At 32.0% G+C, this 17,816-nt stretch overlaps 3 protein-coding genes across 3 annotated transcripts; 1 reads left to right on the top strand and 2 right to left on the bottom strand.

Annotated features, from left to right (window-relative positions):
• Nucleotides 1-558: 558 nt before the first annotated feature.
• Nucleotides 559-4,482, bottom strand: LOC121219976 (protein NUCLEAR FUSION DEFECTIVE 4). The gene is made up of 3 exons (XM_041098897.1): nt 3,994-4,482; nt 1,315-2,171; nt 559-1,223 (listed from the first exon to the last, which is right to left on the bottom strand). Exons 1-3 carry the CDS (start codon nt 4,300-4,302, stop codon nt 758-760), a joined length of 1,632 nt encoding a protein of 543 aa, XP_040954831.1. The 5' UTR covers nt 4,303-4,482; the 3' UTR covers nt 559-757.
• Nucleotides 4,483-5,869: 1,387 nt separating this feature from the next.
• LOC107936316 (upstream activation factor subunit UAF30) lies at nt 5,870-8,371 on the bottom strand. Its single transcript, XM_041098896.1, has 2 exons — nt 7,826-8,371; nt 5,870-6,355 (listed from the first exon to the last, which is right to left on the bottom strand). Exons 1-2 carry the CDS (start codon nt 8,147-8,149, stop codon nt 6,230-6,232), a joined length of 450 nt encoding a protein of 149 aa, XP_040954830.1. The 5' UTR covers nt 8,150-8,371; the 3' UTR covers nt 5,870-6,229.
• Nucleotides 8,372-16,750: 8,379 nt separating this feature from the next.
• Nucleotides 16,751-17,481, top strand: LOC107936298 (protein enabled homolog). The gene has a single exon (XM_016868992.2). The coding sequence runs from the start codon at nt 16,782-16,784 to the stop codon at nt 17,322-17,324; it is 543 nt and encodes a 180-aa protein (XP_016724481.2). The 5' UTR covers nt 16,751-16,781; the 3' UTR covers nt 17,325-17,481.
• Nucleotides 17,482-17,816: the final 335 nt, after the last annotated feature.

Genomic DNA, 17,816 nt, shown 5'->3' with positions numbered 1-17,816 from the left:
ACAACTAAAACAAAAATCTCGTTTAAATTGGTTAATTAATTTTTAAAGCTTATCTGATTAATTTGAAATTTTAATAAAAAAAATTTGAATTTTAAATTTTAAATTTATTATGATTTTAAATTGAATGAAAAATTCAAATCTATTAAATCTAATTACTACTTATTTTAATAACCCAAAAGTTGCAAAGCTTGATTCCTTTTCAATTCATGAGACATAAGCTTGAATTTTTTATATCCAATATTATTTATACTGCATATAAAGCTTATATCAGAGCAGTATCAATTTAATCAATAAATTTATTTAAAAACTAATACAAAATAAAATAATAATAGAATTTCACGGTATTTAAATCATTTAGTTTTTTTTTTACCATTACTAATTTTTAGGAATAAATTTTAAAATTATGTATAAACTTTGATTTAAGATATAAGCTATAAATTTTTACTTTGTGCTATTTATATATATATGATATTATGATTTAATTAAATTTTTACAAATAATTAAATGTTATTGATATATTTATCTTTTAAACGTATACAATTGAATGAACAATAACTCTAATCAAACTGAATCACATTGAACAAAATCATATTCGGGTTCGATCCTTGAACAGCTCTAGCCTAGCTGGAAGGGGTTAGACACTTCTTTAGTTGTCTATGATTTTCTCAAATTTTCCGGGAGCACATTACAAATAAGAGGTCATATGAAAGGAAAATACAAAGAAGGGAGAGTGAATTTATTTTTTAGTCCACAAAACCTATGTTCGATTTCGATTTGTTTCATGGTCGTCATAAGCCGGCCTGGTTCTTAAGAATAACAGAAAACTTGAGATGAGGCCTAGCAGGGAAATGCATCCCCAGAAAATGAATGTCTGGATATAGCAGTCCCTACCCATGCACACTATTGCTTCCTGCAACACGTTTTTGTCGACTGAACTTGTCACGTTAGAATCATATACTAAAGCTGCAAGGAGACCGTACAGGAGTGATCCGATGGGGATGTTGGTGATGAGGATATTGTGGTTGATACCCGCACTATTAGGCCCAAATAGCTCTGATGTGATGGAAACTGCTGCCGAGAATACAAATCCAGAGCTTAATCCGATCATTGCTGTGCTAGCATGCAAGACAACCTCGCTACCTGACACAGCAAGCAAAAAGAAGGCTATTGGTGTAGGCACCAAGGCAACAGCTAGCCACCCAGTCCTTGCAAAGTTCACCTTGCTGCATTTTTAAGACACGCAAGGTTCCATAATTTTCTGATGTTATGTATTTAGGTAGGCACACTATTTGCAGATTTGCAGTAAATACATACCCATGCAAGAAATCTGGGGCAGCTGAAAACAAACGACCAAAGAACGAGAAAGAGGAGTAGAGAGTCACGACTGCACTAATCTTCGAGTTGTATCCGAGTGATTGTGTGATCTGCCCTAGGTTATTGCTATAAACCAGCCCAATTGTCCCTCCACAGAAATAAGCCACATAATATAGCCAGAAATCCCACCTGCACACTAGCAATCTAGCAGGGTGTTCCTCGCCGAGCATTGTTAACCTGCCTTTCTCCATTACTTTCTCAAAAAGCCCTTCTTTGTTTATTGCAGAAAATGGCTCAATATTCAAGCTATTACTTTGATCCTTTTCTATCAATTCCGTATGAAGTTCAGGGTCACTCAGGTCAACCAAGGATGAGTTAGTACGAAAACCCCAGTTTCTATCACAGACAATGCCAGGTAAACACAAAGGTAGGAATAATAAGATTAAGGCACCCAACAGGAGAGTACGTGCCCTTAATGCTTCGGATGAAAGTGAATTTAAAAGGAGAAGATAGAGGCCAGTGATTACAGCTAAAACATTTAGGACAATAAAAATGAAGGGATCCTGATTAATAGTATAGGTGGACAGCTGTAAAGGCCGTTGGCGGATGATTGGAATGAGAGCTAAGCAGGATGCAAGAAGAGGCACTAGTGCATTTAAGAAGAGATAGAGGGTGTCATCCTTGGGGTTTATTGCGTTGGCAATTAGAGTGTAAAGAGCAGCACTTACGCCATTGAAACTGATGGTGAGGGACAAAGCAAGTGCCCTGTTGGATGGGAAATTTCTGATGCACAAAACAAAGCACACCGTGTTGAACCAAGTGATGCTACAACCAGCTATCAAACACAGAAGAAATACCTGCCATGAATTCGCATTAAAACACAGTTAGTTTGCAGTGAAATGGTGCCTCAGCAGTCTGCATTAATCAAATGCATTTACTTAAGCAAATGTTTCCCTCTGTTCCTTTCGGGAATACAGATAGATATATTAACTCTATGTGTCAAGTTGCCATGGACAACAGATCTACATGACCGAGCGGAGTCGTCAAATAAGTACAGATAGGTCTATCAAAAACTAACACCATGTTTGGTTAGAGGGAATGGAATAGCACTCCCCCCTTATTCATTGGATGGTAAACCATTCCTTTGTTTGGTTGGACGTAATACTCATTCAATGGAATAGCTATTACTTCCGTATTCCTTGTCCAACCGTAATAGTTATTCTTTGGTATCACAAAAAAATGGCTTTTGCGTGCAACCTTGAATAACAATAATCATTTACCTAAAAAATATTCTTCTAAGGGTACTTTAGTCATTTTAGCTTTTTTTTATCATGCTATTACCACCTCTATTGCATTCAACCAATCAATTGATTTACTGATTACAGTTCTATTCCATTACAACTTTATTCTATTCCAATGAACCAAACATGCTGTAAAGTAATGCATTCTGTAATGCCAGCATAAAATTGTAAGTTTTGGCTCAATGTCAAGTATCTTCCCCTAATAAACAAACAACGGTTTTTAAAGAGTGGAGTTCGACCTCTTTGGTCCTTCTCTCCAGATTGTGTCCTATAATAGGTAGGATAGATAAACATGGCAACAACCTCAACTCCCCAAGGGTCCTGTATTCATTTCCTAGTTAAGCCTTGTAAAATGTTTTCTTCCTTGCAAATACGAAGAATCTTTATCTATTTCTCTTCAATGGAACTGACCATCGCTGCATTTCTACCACAAGCTGTCTGGTTTCTTTTAAATTGTAATATCGAATGTTTGAATAAATTGTATCAAGTCAAGGGCGACTCCTGGAGTTCAGGAGATGAGCCCTTGCCGCCAATGCAAGAAAAGTAAGTTGGAATGGAAGGTTGCAATACTTCTCTGCCAAGAAATAATCCAAACAAAAGTCATAGGTGGTTTTCAACCACATCAGATTAGGACTAACTAATCTTTAGATACCAAACATTAGTTGATCTGATAACAAGCAGAGTGGTTCAACAGAAAATCCCATATTCCCCTTACTGACTCTTCATTTTTCTTATAATATAATCCTACAAAGTTATGGAAAAACATAAAAGAATAAATTGAATAAATTGGTATCAGACACATTCGAAATCACTCCTAAGTTCAGAAAACATAGCCTTTATTATAAACAAAAAAAAAATATTCAGAAATTAGTTGAAAGTAGCAATTAAGGAAGGATTTATGGTAAAAAGTTTGGTGAGAAAAGGTCCTCAAATGGTTAGAGAAGTATTCATTACTACTTCAACAACCAGCCACCAAATTTCATTATTATTATTATTTTACAAACAGAGCCCTGTTAGATGCTAATTTTAATTGCATAATTGGATTAAAAGCTTGTTAGCTTTACATTTCATTTGCTAAACTATGTTACATTGTGTTCTAATGTTTGATTTTGTATGGATTGAAGTTCAGTATATAATTATTCCACAAACCCCCCCCCCCCACCTACCCATGGAAACGAAGATAAAAAAAATAAACTTACAAAAGCAGCAAATTCTGAAAATAGAATAAATAATTTAAAGAAAATGGAAGGAAAAAAAACTGCAAAATTCAGTAAAAAATAGAACAGATTAGAAATCCCAGGAAGAAGAGAAACCAGGCAATTTAAACAAGGACAAATTACTAATACCATGAAAGAGTCTATAAAGATGGAGAACTAACCAGGAAATAAGGCAGGGAAATGATTTGTTTGATAACAAGCCATTGAAGAGCATAGCCAAAAAACCCAAAGAAAGCAGCCATGAACATCACAACCCACAACGGGAAATACATTAAAAACACCCCAGAACACCAGCCAAATGCTTTCCCCATATCTGAAGCAACGGACAAATAGTTAAGCTGCAGTTGAGATATCCCAAGAACTGATTTCAATGTGGAAGAATATGATGAGAAATCGAAGTTGGTCCCTGTAAAAGCTTGTATCCATATGGTTGCTACTAATATCATCCATTTTCTTGATCGTACGGCCATTGTCAAAAGCTTCAACTTCCCAGAAAAGGAGAAGGAGAGAGAGGAAGGAAGAAGAAACTTGGGTGAATGGATGATATGGCTAATTATTGTGCTGCCATGGCTTCCCACATTATTGTGTTGGAAATTTTGACCTTTTTTCTTTTTAACTGGGATGGCGATCGGTCCATTTGGATTTGGACGGATTTTGCTTATATTTATAACTTGATTTGTTGGATTCGATTTTTTTGTTGTATTTTTTAATATTAAATTTTGATTTGATTTGTTCTAAAGTTTTATATCAACTGTTATAATTAAAAGGCATAATATTAAATTTAATTTTTAATATTTTTATTTTTATTAATTTTTAGTTAAATATTTTTAATTTTAAATTGTTGAACTAAATACACATGAGCTGCCTGAGCTGTGACGAACAAATAGTTCGACAATCAACTGTTTAACGGTAAGTTTCTTCCGACCGATCAAGATTCCAGTCATTTTCAATTGCTTTTCTCTAAGATTTTAAAATTATATATAAATTCATTTTAAATTTTAATTATCTTAATTTCAAATAAATGATGACCTAAAAATAATATTGCTTTTGAAAAACAAAAGTTTGGGGTCAATAAAATAAGATCATGAAAAACACATGAGAAACCTCTCTCATCGTGTTGAAATATCATTCTTCTCATTGAAATTTTACAAGTGGCAATTACAAATATAAATATAACGATTTAAAAGTGATGCCATGTGACTTTTTGTATTTATATTACTTGCACTAATCGAAAGTTATTTTTTTCTTTTTTTTCTATAATTCGATTTGTTTTCATAAAACAACTTTAAACATCACACATCTATCAACCAAAATTTAAATAATTTTTTTATTCGATCTCCGACACTAACCATCAAATTAACTAGGTGAGCACTGGTCCACCGCACGATTGTCAAATCATTGTTTGGAGCTCGTTGATGAAACTTTTAAACGAAATTAACAATTCAATGAATTAAATAACAACTTTTGAATAGTTCAATGACTTAAATGAAAACTTTCGACTAGTTCAGTACTTTTTCATTTAAGTGACCAAAATAAAAACTTACCTATAATTTTGTAACTAACCGTATAATTTTCCCAACATTTTGCATAAATGAGTGATCTAGTCAACTCCTACAAATATATATATAAAATATAAGCTCGGTCAAATTTTAAAGTGATCTCTAATATTCAGATCATTCTAATTGAGGCTTCAAAATATCAACATCATACCAATCAGATCCTTCCATTAATCTACGCATTACTAAGATATTATATGCCTTCTCAGATCTAACATGTTTAAATTGATCTCCATGTCAGTTCCAAGCGATTAATACATAGTTTAGGAACACATGGTGCAATTAAGCAAATATATATATTTGGATTTTCCGGGTCAAGGCACCATTTTCTTCAAGTATAGAATCTAAGAATTATGGAAGCAAAGCTTATCACTAACCAAAAACTAAAACCAGCAAATAAGAAAGAGATAGAATCTAGACAAGGTTGTTCATCACTCACATAAATCCACACTGAGTTCACTTGAGAGAAAAAGAACTTAAATACAGATAATCTTCGAAATGACATTAATTGTCGCACCATAAACAAGGCAGCTTTTACAGGGTGAACTTCGAATGTTAATGTCAACAACGGTTTCTCGTAGTTCAAACGATTAAACTACAAGTTTATCAAAGACCATAAACAGTAATACTGAAATCAGGAAACCATATTAATATGCAACATTTTCACTTCCTAGTCCCTACTAAATCTTTATACTAAAGTTCAACTAGAACCTTCTTAGTTGCAAGCCCACCCCAAGAGAGTTCAGCTACCGAAACAAAAGGCAAAACATTAACATACACTGGAAAGAGCTAGCTTGATGTTGCTTATTGTGCAACCGAGGGCCAAATAGGAGAATATAGGCTAGGTAGTCTTCACAAAGTGAGGGGTTAACATTTTCCCAATCTCCAGGAAACCTACCTTTTCTTTTCCATTAAAAATGGTCTTAAGCTTCTCATCGCAAAAGATCTCCTTCCTGTTATTGGGATTCTGCAGTTAAAAGTATATGTATAATTTAGTTTATGTTATTAAACAAAATTTTCTCATGAAACAATGTCACTCACTCAAGATAAGATTTCTGAGCAAAACGCGAAATGAGTCAGATAAGGTGTCAGATGCATGTACTTCAAGAAAACAATAGTTGGAGCAAAATAGCTATAGGAAGCACAACTATGGACTGCATAAATTTGAGATACTCAACTTGACAGACAAAACACGAAACAAATGCAAAAGGGTAGGAGGATTCACCGACACTGCTGAGGAACTTATCTCAACCATTCACATTTACATCCTTTTCCTCATTCACTATCTCTTTTCAACCGATAATAGCTAATCAGTAATAGAAGCACATACCATGGGAAAATATGAGGAAGAAGTAGGATTCCCCAATGAAATCTTTTATGCAAGCATTAAAGAGGAAAAACTTAAGTGGAAGGTGAAAATGTTGCCTAGTTTAAGCATCTATTGCTCTCTGCCTCGGTCTCAAGGACCGCATGTTTAGTCCAAAGGACAATGAGCACTACTCCTTTTAATTTGTTTGCCCTTCTCTAGGATCTAACAACGAATTGAAGGAAGACACCTTATGAGATTAAAGACTGATTCTTAAATTATCACATATAATTCTACTTTCTTTCTAGTCCCTATGATATTTCCAGTATCCAACCAGGGTACCTCTTGGTTCTTGAAACTTTGAAAGTAAATGAAAACGTCATTTGTAACAAGAAATAATAAAGTTCCATTCCAGTTTTCCAGCCTTAAGCTTTTCCATACAAGATCCAAGCAAAACCTTAGCATGCGGATTGCGGAAAACCAGGGAATGGAAGAAGGGCCATGGTGGGTAACCTGCGGCTCGATTTAAGCACAGGCAATAGAATCCAACATTTTCAAAACCACTTTTCAAACCCTCCCTTCTTTCCTTTCATCAATACTTCACTTTCTTACACTAAGAAACTAATATTGACCTTCTAGTATCATCTTGACTTACACCTAGTTTTCTCCTATTAATGTCACTTCAAAAACAAATCGAAAACACCCAAAATAAATAAATAAAAATAGCCAACAACAAGAACAACAAATAACTTCTTTTACAGTTGGAATGCAAGCATCAAGTTGAATCCCCTTAGAAAGCACAAAACTTAGAGCCATGAACAAAAGAACCCATCAATGAAAACCAATGAACAACATTCTAAATATATATTGTAATAAATTCATATTAACAATCTTAAAACTTATCCTATCACCACTACAAAGTCAGCTTCTATTAACAATAAACATCAAACAGCTCTGAACTTCATGATTAACAACCACAGAGATAATAAAACAAATATCCAAAGCAAAAAAAAAAATTAGCAAAGAGGGCCAAAAACACAAAGCAAAGACAACCAAAGAAGCTGCCAACCATAAAACGATTTAACGTAGTAAAAAGAAAAAAACTACAGTTGAAATATAGAGAGAGACGACCTGGAGGTTTTGGGATTTGATATAGGACCAGATCTGCTTAACAGCTTCAGTACGGGAAGCCTGTTGCGCTCCAAGGAACTGTCCCAAAGCAGGAGAAACCGGGGTAACTTTAGAAATCCCAGTGGGTCGAGTCTCGGATCGAAGAGCAGCTGGTTTTTTAGTCTTGGGTTTTGAAGCGGTCGGCTTTTTCGGAGTTTTCTGAGCCACTTTTGGAGAAGCTGATTTCGCAGCAGCAGCAGCATAAAACTTGGCTGCTGTCGACGGTACCGACGCCGTTGCAGAGGAAGCTAACAGCTCCTTGAAACCTTTGTAAAGCCTGAACATATTTGATCGCTAGAGATAGTCTCGCCTTTGACCTTTTTCTGTCGGGTCTACGGAGAAATCGAGATTACGAGGGCGGTCTTTCAAATAAAGTGAGGGCTCCGGCCCGTGAAAATGGGACTCGGAGGGGTTCTTTTCACTCTTTTTCGGTACTAGGAGAATAGTTAGCGTTTGCCACGTCAACTTTTTTTTTTTTCTCTTTAAACTTACCGTTAACATTAAATCAAAGAAAAAATTTTATGGAGTTTCAACTTCGTAGCTGTTTTTACGAATTTTTTACAAGTTAGGGCCTAAATTTAGTAATTGTTTTATATTAGGGCTTGAATTTTTTTGTCAAAATTGGTCTCTAAACTTAGCAATTATTCTCATATTGAGGCTTAATTTTTTTTTTGTTCAAGTTAATTCCTGATATTTAAAGCAACTAATTTTAGAGATTGGATTAGTTCGAATCAAACGGTATTACATTGAAGACTTCCTTGAAGAGCAAATCGCCAACGATCCACTTTATATTGATCTTTATCAGAATATTGCTTTTGCTATTTATAGTTGTTATTATTAAGGGGTTGGGTTGTAATTAGTCACCAGTATGCTAGCAAATCTTGAAAAATTTTATACATTGAGAGACTTATATGGATTTTGTAGAAGAGCATAAAAAGCACCTTATTATTCATTGAGGGACGTATTTTATGAGGGTATTTGAAGTGTAAACAAATTATATTTATAGCCTAAATTTTCAAGGGAGGATAGAGGTAAGTGTTCAAATCTTCGGGTACAAAAATAAGTGATAGAACTTGATTCATTTGATCTATTGTGGATTAAAGATAGTGGAACTCATTGAGCTAAGCTCCGCAAACGTAAGGAAACTGAACTGTGTAAACAATCTTATATATTCATTGTTTACTTATTTACGCTATCACATTTGAAGTGGCCAATGTAGTCAGACACTTTGTAACACCCTAAACCCGACCTAGATGTTATGGTCGAATCTGATAGTGTTACGATGACGGATTTTGAAATCAGAATCATTTCGATAACTCAATCAAGTTTTATAACTATTACTGAAAACGTTATTTATGTAATTCATTTGCCAAAACATAATTTACAGCGGAAGTCTTAGAAATCGTTATATTTGAAAATCCCGTTCGTATTTTCAGAAAAGCCTTTGTTTAGTAAAAACCACTTTTTAGCCAACCGTCGCAAATAAAGAGTTAATTCGAAAATCCAAATCCAAAATAAAACCAAACAGTCCGGAGAGTCCCTTAATTACAAAACCCCTAGAAATAATCCATAATTGAATAAAAACCACCAACTAAAAACAATTCGTAAACTTGTGGTCATCGTGAAACTCCGCCACACCGATTCACCTAAGTCTGTGGATTACCTGAACAGAACGGACAAACAGAAGTGAGTTTTCGCAAACTCAGTGTGTAACTTAACAGAAATAGACATGCAATACATACAGAAATCTCATTTACAGTCAGATACAGATTCGGACTTAAGTCATTTACAGATACAGATAATAGAATTAGATATGCAGAACAAATATACAGAATCCTACCCCCATCCTCTACACACCAACTTCGACCATCCCATCACATCATGTGGTGTTAAAAGCACCCACCTATCCCTTTACACTATATAGTGTTGATACGACACATAACAGATAATATGCAGTCAAGCTGCCAGAATATAGACGAAAAGTCACTGTACAGATCACTTCCTCCACATATACGATTCCCACCCTAATCATAAATACAGAATACAGATACAGAAGTATCATGCTTAACATGCTCGCATACAGATATCATATATATATATCAGAATAATTAGAGATGCATAACGGTGTCCTACTCAGAGTAGACTATCAGATCGCACAATTTAGGGTTTGGTTAGCCCTTACTAACCTTACGGTAGGCCTACAGTCGATGGGAATGACTCATGCGACCCTAAGGAAAATTTCAGATTTATGGGTCCACACGCCAGGTTGGCCTTACTCGTGTGGCTCACACTGCTTGGCCCAAAACCCATACGCCTTTGTAGGCTCACATGCCCAATCTAGCCTAGTCTGTGTGGCCCACACGACCACACTCACACCATCACACGGTCGTCTCTTGCGCAAGGCTACATCTTCGTCAGACACACGGCTGGGCACACGCCCGTATGGCGTCGACAGTACCCTTTTTCGGCTTTCGTCGAACGTCGATTTTTCGTGTTTAGGGTACACACCTGGTACGATTTTGATGCGAAAACAATCTCGAGCCTTCCGAAACCTAAAAATAGAGTACCCAACATCAATTTAGCAAATTTGATTAAATGCTAAAATTACATATTTTATGTAATTAAATTGGTTAATTTATGAGAGCGCACCACTGATTTTTTCATGTTTATATTGAATTTTGTGGAGGGGTACAATTTGGGGCTAAATAGAAGAAAAAGTAAACAATTGGGTTAGATTGAGGAAAAGAGCAAAGAAGGCGGGCCAAAACAGAATTTTTCCAAGTTGTAATTAACTGAAATTTTATTTTGACTTCGTGAGAGATTATGTAAGGATGTTGATATCATGGGAATATTTTTTCCTTGATTTTCTATGGCTAGTAGCTCTTAATTTGGCAAAGCCACTAGTATAAATAGGGGGCTACTATGTTCACTTTTTCATCAAGTTTTTTCATCAAGTGTTTTTAATCAAGTTTTTAATCAAGTTTTCAATCAAGCTTTCATCTTCTGAAATATAATCTTTACTTTCTTCTTTATTTGCTAGCATTAGTTCATTATTTTCTCTTTCATTATTTAATTTTCAGCTTTAGAAATATTGCACCCAAACCTTGCATTACCCACATCCATCTACTTTCATTTCTTTTATTCAACCCTCTCCAAATATGCCCAACTCCAACATGCCTCAAACTTTAGCCAACTAAACCCTTTTCAGCTTTAGGTCGGTGTTAACCCCATCAAAGACCTGTGAGTTACGAACCTGAGCAATTTAACTCCTGATTTTCAGTATTTATTATTTCTCTGGATTAAAAGTATGAATTCGTCAATTCATAAATTCAAATCAACACTAAGTCAAAAAAGACGTCGTTTGAGTTAGTGTGGTTAGATGTAGAGTTGGAATTCCAAAAGGATCGATTGTCTAATCGGTTTTTCGTGAACACATTGGCGTGCCAAGTGGGGATTGTTGTTGGGTTCTGTCAAGGGAAGTAGTAACCGGATTTAAATGTCCCATGCGATTGAGGGCATTGGTTCGAGCTAGGCTCTTCTAGAACGCAAAGCTGCCGGAGTTCTAAATCACGAACGTTTCGTAGGTTGTTCAATCGGTAAGGGTTAGTTATTGGACGTTCCATAACTAATTTACACAAGGAAGAGTTGGTGTCCAAGGCGTCCTTGGTAGCTATAACTAGCTTATTGGAAAAGAGGAGTTCATCTAATTTCGAGGATCGGTTCAAAGACGAAAAAACCAGTGCCTGAAGCTGATCTAAGTTTAATTAATTTTTCTTCAGATTTATTTAATTGTTTTTATTATTTTGTTTTCAGCTTTTACTTTTTACGCATTTTTATTTATTTATTTCAGGTTTCAAACTTTATCCCCCCGAACTTCTTGGGCACGACAACTGCCCCGACATAAATCTGGTCAAGAGAAGAACAATTTGCAGTAAACCCAGTCACTGAGGGATCGACCCTACTCCCTATATTACTTAAATTTGCAAATTAGGCGTATGATTATATTGGTGGAATCGACAACCATCAAAATTAATTAACGAATTCGACACAAGATTCAACACAAAACTGACTTACCACCGACGACAAACCACCTCTAACGCGCATTAAACTGCTAGAGTGCAATTTGCTGCTTCATGGTCTTCTCCTACACAACACACATTCACAGAGATTAAACCTCTTAACTATACACCATCTTGCCAAAACAGAAAATAAAGTTCTAATCGGTAATTTGGAAATCGAAAGCTATAGAAACACTAAAATCCCACTTACCAAAAAATCGAAGGAAAATGGAAAACCAAGATACAGAGATTTGACAATATATTGAAAACAAAATAGAAAGAAGTAGCAAAAAGAAAAGAAGAACGAAAGAGAAGATAAAGGCAAAACAAAATTGACGTCAGTTTTTCCTGAAAAGAGAGAGGAATTTTGAAAAAAAATAAAAACCACTTTGATTACAATCCCATTACATCCACTAACAACCCAAACCAACTCAGACTTTCAAGACCACTCAAATTCTCTCAGCCAACCGAAACAAAAAATATAACACCTCGCTCTCACAATGATTCAAACATAAGACGTCCTACACACTAACTTCTTACCACTCAAACCAGCAAGCTCATTTTAATATGAGTTTATAAAGATAAATATAACCCAACCCACCAAGGATAAGGCTAGGATTAGAAAAATAAAAAAATTTACAAATATGAGACTTGAACTTAAGACTTCATACACACATTCAAAACACTTAACCACTGAAACAAATACATATTTATGTTAGGTATTTACAGAAACAAAAATAAATTATTCAGGGCGTTACACACTTCCTGCCATCACTCGGTTTAAAAGCAATAAGCAACTGTTAGATTTCAACATTTTCAATTACATTTACTTCAGTTGACTATTCCTTCCTCTATACGATTTCCTTGATTTTAGGTTACATTCTCTAATGGCCTCATTTAACTTCCAATTGTTTTTAGTTTTTGCTTTCTGGTTAAGGTCTATTCACCTTCATATTATTATGGTTGTCATCTCTCTTATGTGTTGGATAAGCATCTTTCAGCATCTTCTGAGTACGACACATTACAAACATAATTAAAAAAAATTTCTTTAAAAATATAATTAATTAAAAAAGTATATTTTTTTCACATCAACAATGAACTTAGACAAATGGTTATCTAGATAAATTTGAATTTGGACAGCTAATATGTCTAGATTCTTTCTAGATGTATTTTTTTAGTAAGTTTATATATTTTTATTTTATTTTTTTTCTAAAAAATCAGTTTTTAGGTTATTATTATTTTAAAAATTATATAAAATATAAATTTATAAAAATATGTGCAATTAAAAAATATATAAAAGCCAATAATATTTTGAAATATATATAAATTTGGGAATAAATTATATTTTGATGATTCTAAAATGTAAATATATTAATTTTTAGGTACTGGTAATAGAATGTTACATCATTAACTTTAAAAACCGTAAAAGTTTTATTATATGCTCATTTATATTTAATATATTCTCTAACTTAATTTAACTTTAATTAAATGAGTTAACAAATTAAAAATTTTAATAAATAAACAAACATATCTTCTTCTTAGTTTTTTTTAATTTAATCGTCTTTTATTTATTTACATGTTTTATTTTTATGCAATCATTTTTTTTTATTTCTAGGCAAGTCATTTTTCTTTATTTTTCTAATTTTCTATTTCAAATTTTTTTAATTTTTAATCAAATTTTAGAATTGGATAAACCACCAATGGTGGTTATAATTTTTCAAATTTCCATTTTTTACTAATGGTGTTTTCTAGATTTTTAATGGTGTATTTTAGTTTTTATTTTCCCATTTGCTTATGATTTTTATCAATTTTTTTATATTTTTTTAATTATTGATTTAAACATTTTTAAATTAATTTTTAATTATGATTTGTTCGGCATATAGTTTAACCTTTTTCCTCAAAATTTTTAATTATTTTAATTAAAGTTAAATTAAATTAGAGATGATATCGTATGTGGTTAAGTGTAGAATAACATTTGTATGTTTTTAAAAATTGATGATGTGATATTATTTTATTAGTACTTAAAATTTATATATTTTAGAAATGTCTTAATAATTCGCATAAAATTTACAAACTATAATATATAAATATATTTTTTAAAAATATAAATTTATGAAAGAATATAAATATATAAAAGAATTAAAATCACATCCACAATAAATCTGGACAACTGATTGTCTGGATATATTTGAATTTCGAAAACTACATATCTAAGTTCGTTCTTAATGTAACTTTCTTTTTATGTTTTTCTATTATTTTATATATTTTTTAATTTCAAATATGATGATAAATTTTAAGTAGTTTATATTTCTTTTTTTTTCATTTTTAGTTCTTATACTTTTCAAATTTTAAAATTTTAGTCCTTGTCAAATGATAACGGTTAAATTCATTAAGTTAAATTCTGATATTTTCAAAATCTAACACGATAAACATATTATTATATGTGTAATGCCGTATCAGCTTGTTATTTCCACATATTATTCAATTAAAAATCAGTTAATAAGTTAACAACTATCATCTACGTCAAGATTGAAATTTCAAAATTCGAAAAATATAAGAATTCAAAGTGATCCAATTGTAGAATATAGACTAAGAGTAGGTAAACGCACCGTCCATCTAATCTCACCGCCACCGTTGTTTTTACACTAACCACAGGTAAACGCACCGTCCATCCAAACCCACCCTAAATCCACAACGGTACGTATAGTATAAGTCTAATAATTGAATTTAACCAAACGGATTTAAAAACTACTATTTGGGTCAAGACTAAAATTTTAAATTTTAAAAGATATAGGGACTAAATTTTGATCAAGTTAAAATATAAAGATTAAATCTATAATTTTCACAAAATACGATAATTAATAACATAATTAACCTTATCGATGTTATACTTTTGAAAATTATCATAAAGTAGTAGTGAAGCGCGAGCAACCTTTAGTTAAACAAAATTGAGAGTGATAACGAAATTGTTGTGAAGAGGATTTTGTCGAACAAAGGAGATAGCAATGTGGGTATGCTAATAGAGATTGGTGAGTTATGCGATCGTGATTGGATAGTTAGTTTCAAACATGTGTTTGGAGTGTCCAATAAAGTTGCTGATTTTATGGTCAAATTTGTATAAGAGTAGGGGTATAAATGAAATGTCGGTACTCGTAACCTATTTAAATTTGACTTGAAAAAATTTAACAGGATTCAATTAATTATCAAGTTAAACTCGAGCTATCGATCGAGTTGAATTCGGACTTAATAATGCTTGACTTGAATAACTTACGAGTCTTATCGAGCTTTTTATATTTTTATAATATTAAATTGTGTCATTGTCCTTAAAATATATTATTAATCCTGAACTTAATTATTGTGTCATTTCCTTTTTCTTGAAAAAGGGTAATATAAGCTCATGAGTTTTGGCAAAAAAGATAATTAAGTCCTTTCACGAAAAATGCATTCAACTAAAGTTTTCAAATTCTCAAATCGCATCGATTAAGTCCTTTAATCAATGTTTTCTATTTTTTACTATTACCTCTATGATGTGGTCATTAACACTGTTGAGGTGCCATATCGATAAAAAAATAATTTAAAACTTTTATGTATGGAATGGTTCTGGACAACCAGATTCATTTAAATTTAGACAAATGCAACAATTTATCAAAATTTATTCTAGACTTATTTTTTTTAAATTATAAAAATAAGTTTTTTAATTTATAAATAAGTAAAATATTATTAAAATTTATTAAAATAATATTCAAAACAATAAAATTATTAAAAATCATTAAAAAGTTTAAGTTGAATCATCATCCAAATTTATACAGAAGTACAAGTTCTAATGAATTTGAACAATTACTTATTCAAGTTGATTTCTTACATAAAAGTTTTAAATATATTTTTTCTAATTTTTAAAATTTTTGTCCATATGGTTATCCAAATTCATTCTGGACTTAACTTTTAAATTATTTTTATTTTTGATTTTTTAATTTTTTTTAATATTTTTATAAATTTTAATAATATTTTACAAATTTATAATTTTTTTAAAAATAAAATTTAAATGAATCTAGACAACCATTTGTATGAGTTAATTATAATAACAAAATTTTAAATGAATTCTTTGAATTTTCTATTTTTGTTGATGTGGCATTGCCACTAATATTGAGAACTATATCAGTGTCACTAACGGTCATGTCAGCAAAATAACAATCAAATAAATTGATATACTTTGAGAATTTAAAGACTTAATTAAGTGCGTTTTTCATAATTAATTTTTTCAACAATATATTACCTATTAAAAGTCAGATCATCCATGTAAGACAATTGTCTTTTATTTTTTTTTTCTAATTTAAAGTTTTGCTTTATATATACAGAGATTATAGGAAAGGATATTTTAAATTACTTTTTTTATAAAATAAATAAAAATATAAAATAATTAAAATTTAAAAGTATATAATACATGAGGTAAATCAATTCAAATATTAAACTAAATAATAAGTCAAATTTAATTTTATTATATAGAACATTTTTGAAAAAAAAAAACAATGAAGGAAACATTGTGACATTGTCAACAATCTACGTACGTAAGATTTTTCCACTTTTACCAAATGTTATGGTCTTATAATAATAATAATAATAATAATAATAATAATAATAATAATAATAAATAATAATAATAATTTAAAACTAACATAAATAATATTTTTGAATTAAAAGTTTGATAATGGATTTAGCGGTTGAAAATAAGATATCGTTTTTGAATTATTTTATTATTTATCTTAATTTTTTTTAAATAAATCAAAAGAAAATATTTTATAGTTAGAAATGTATATAAATAGGAGTAATTCTCACCTTACTTTGCATTACACATTACAAAGATGAAGAGTTCATTTTCAGCCTTCCTATTTGTTCTTCTGGCTATTTTGATCACCTTGGGTGAACAAGGTGTAGCAGCTGGCCGATGGTGGTATCCATCATCGCCACCACCTCCGCCGCAAAATGGTTGGGTTTGGACATGGCCATGGCCTGTGTATAGCTATCCACCACCCCCAACCGCCGTAAAGCCACCTTCACATCATGGTCAAAAATCTCCTCCTCTTCCTCCTCCTCCTCCTCCTTCTCCGCAGCCACCGATGGTTAATGGCAAGTGCTTGGGAACAACCCTGGCGAGCAAACTAACCTGTCTTCAAGATGTCATAAGTTCGATCCTGATGTTTAGACCTTACGTTAGTCCAGAATGTTGCGCTGCTGTTCAAGCGACTCATGAAGATTGCTTGAACACTATTTTCGACGAGTTTAATAATCCATTCCTCGCTCCTCTGGTTCAACAACAGTGTTTTCAAACACCCAATCCCAATCCCAATCCCAATCCTAAGCCTAAGCCCCACCATGGCGGCCACCACCACCATGGCCACCCTTAATAAGTTTCCACCATAGGTGATTAGATTTAGCTGTTAATAAGAGTTTTAATGGAATAAATTTATATGTAATCTAGATTGCTCTATTGGTTCTATTAGGTTTGTTTAGATTTGAATATGATAATCTTTTAATACAAATTTATTTACTGTTTTCATGGCTCATGCTCTCTTTTTTATTTATTATTAATTTTATTTTCATTTTGTTCAATCCTTATTAACTTCATAATCAATTTTGATATTATGTTTTATTTGTAGCTTAATTGATAAATTAATAAATTATTAGAATTTTAAATTCCTGTTAAAATGCTTCACAAACCAATTATTTCATTTATAATTATTTTATTTGAATAAATATTTTTAAGAAAAAAATCATGTTATTAAAATTTAATGAGTTAAAATAATCATTGTCAAAGAACAATAATAATATAAAAATATGAGTTAAATAAAAAAGTATATATTTGTTGCTAAAAAATAATTTTTAGATTGATAGATTTA

Source organism: Gossypium hirsutum, chromosome D08 (genome assembly GCF_007990345.1).
Source record: "Gossypium hirsutum isolate 1008001.06 chromosome D08, Gossypium_hirsutum_v2.1, whole genome shotgun sequence".
Classification (NCBI taxonomy): Eukaryota; Viridiplantae; Streptophyta; class Magnoliopsida; order Malvales; family Malvaceae; genus Gossypium; species Gossypium hirsutum.
Note: the sequence above shows the minus strand (reverse complement) of the source record. Positions and strands in the feature narration are given on the sequence as shown.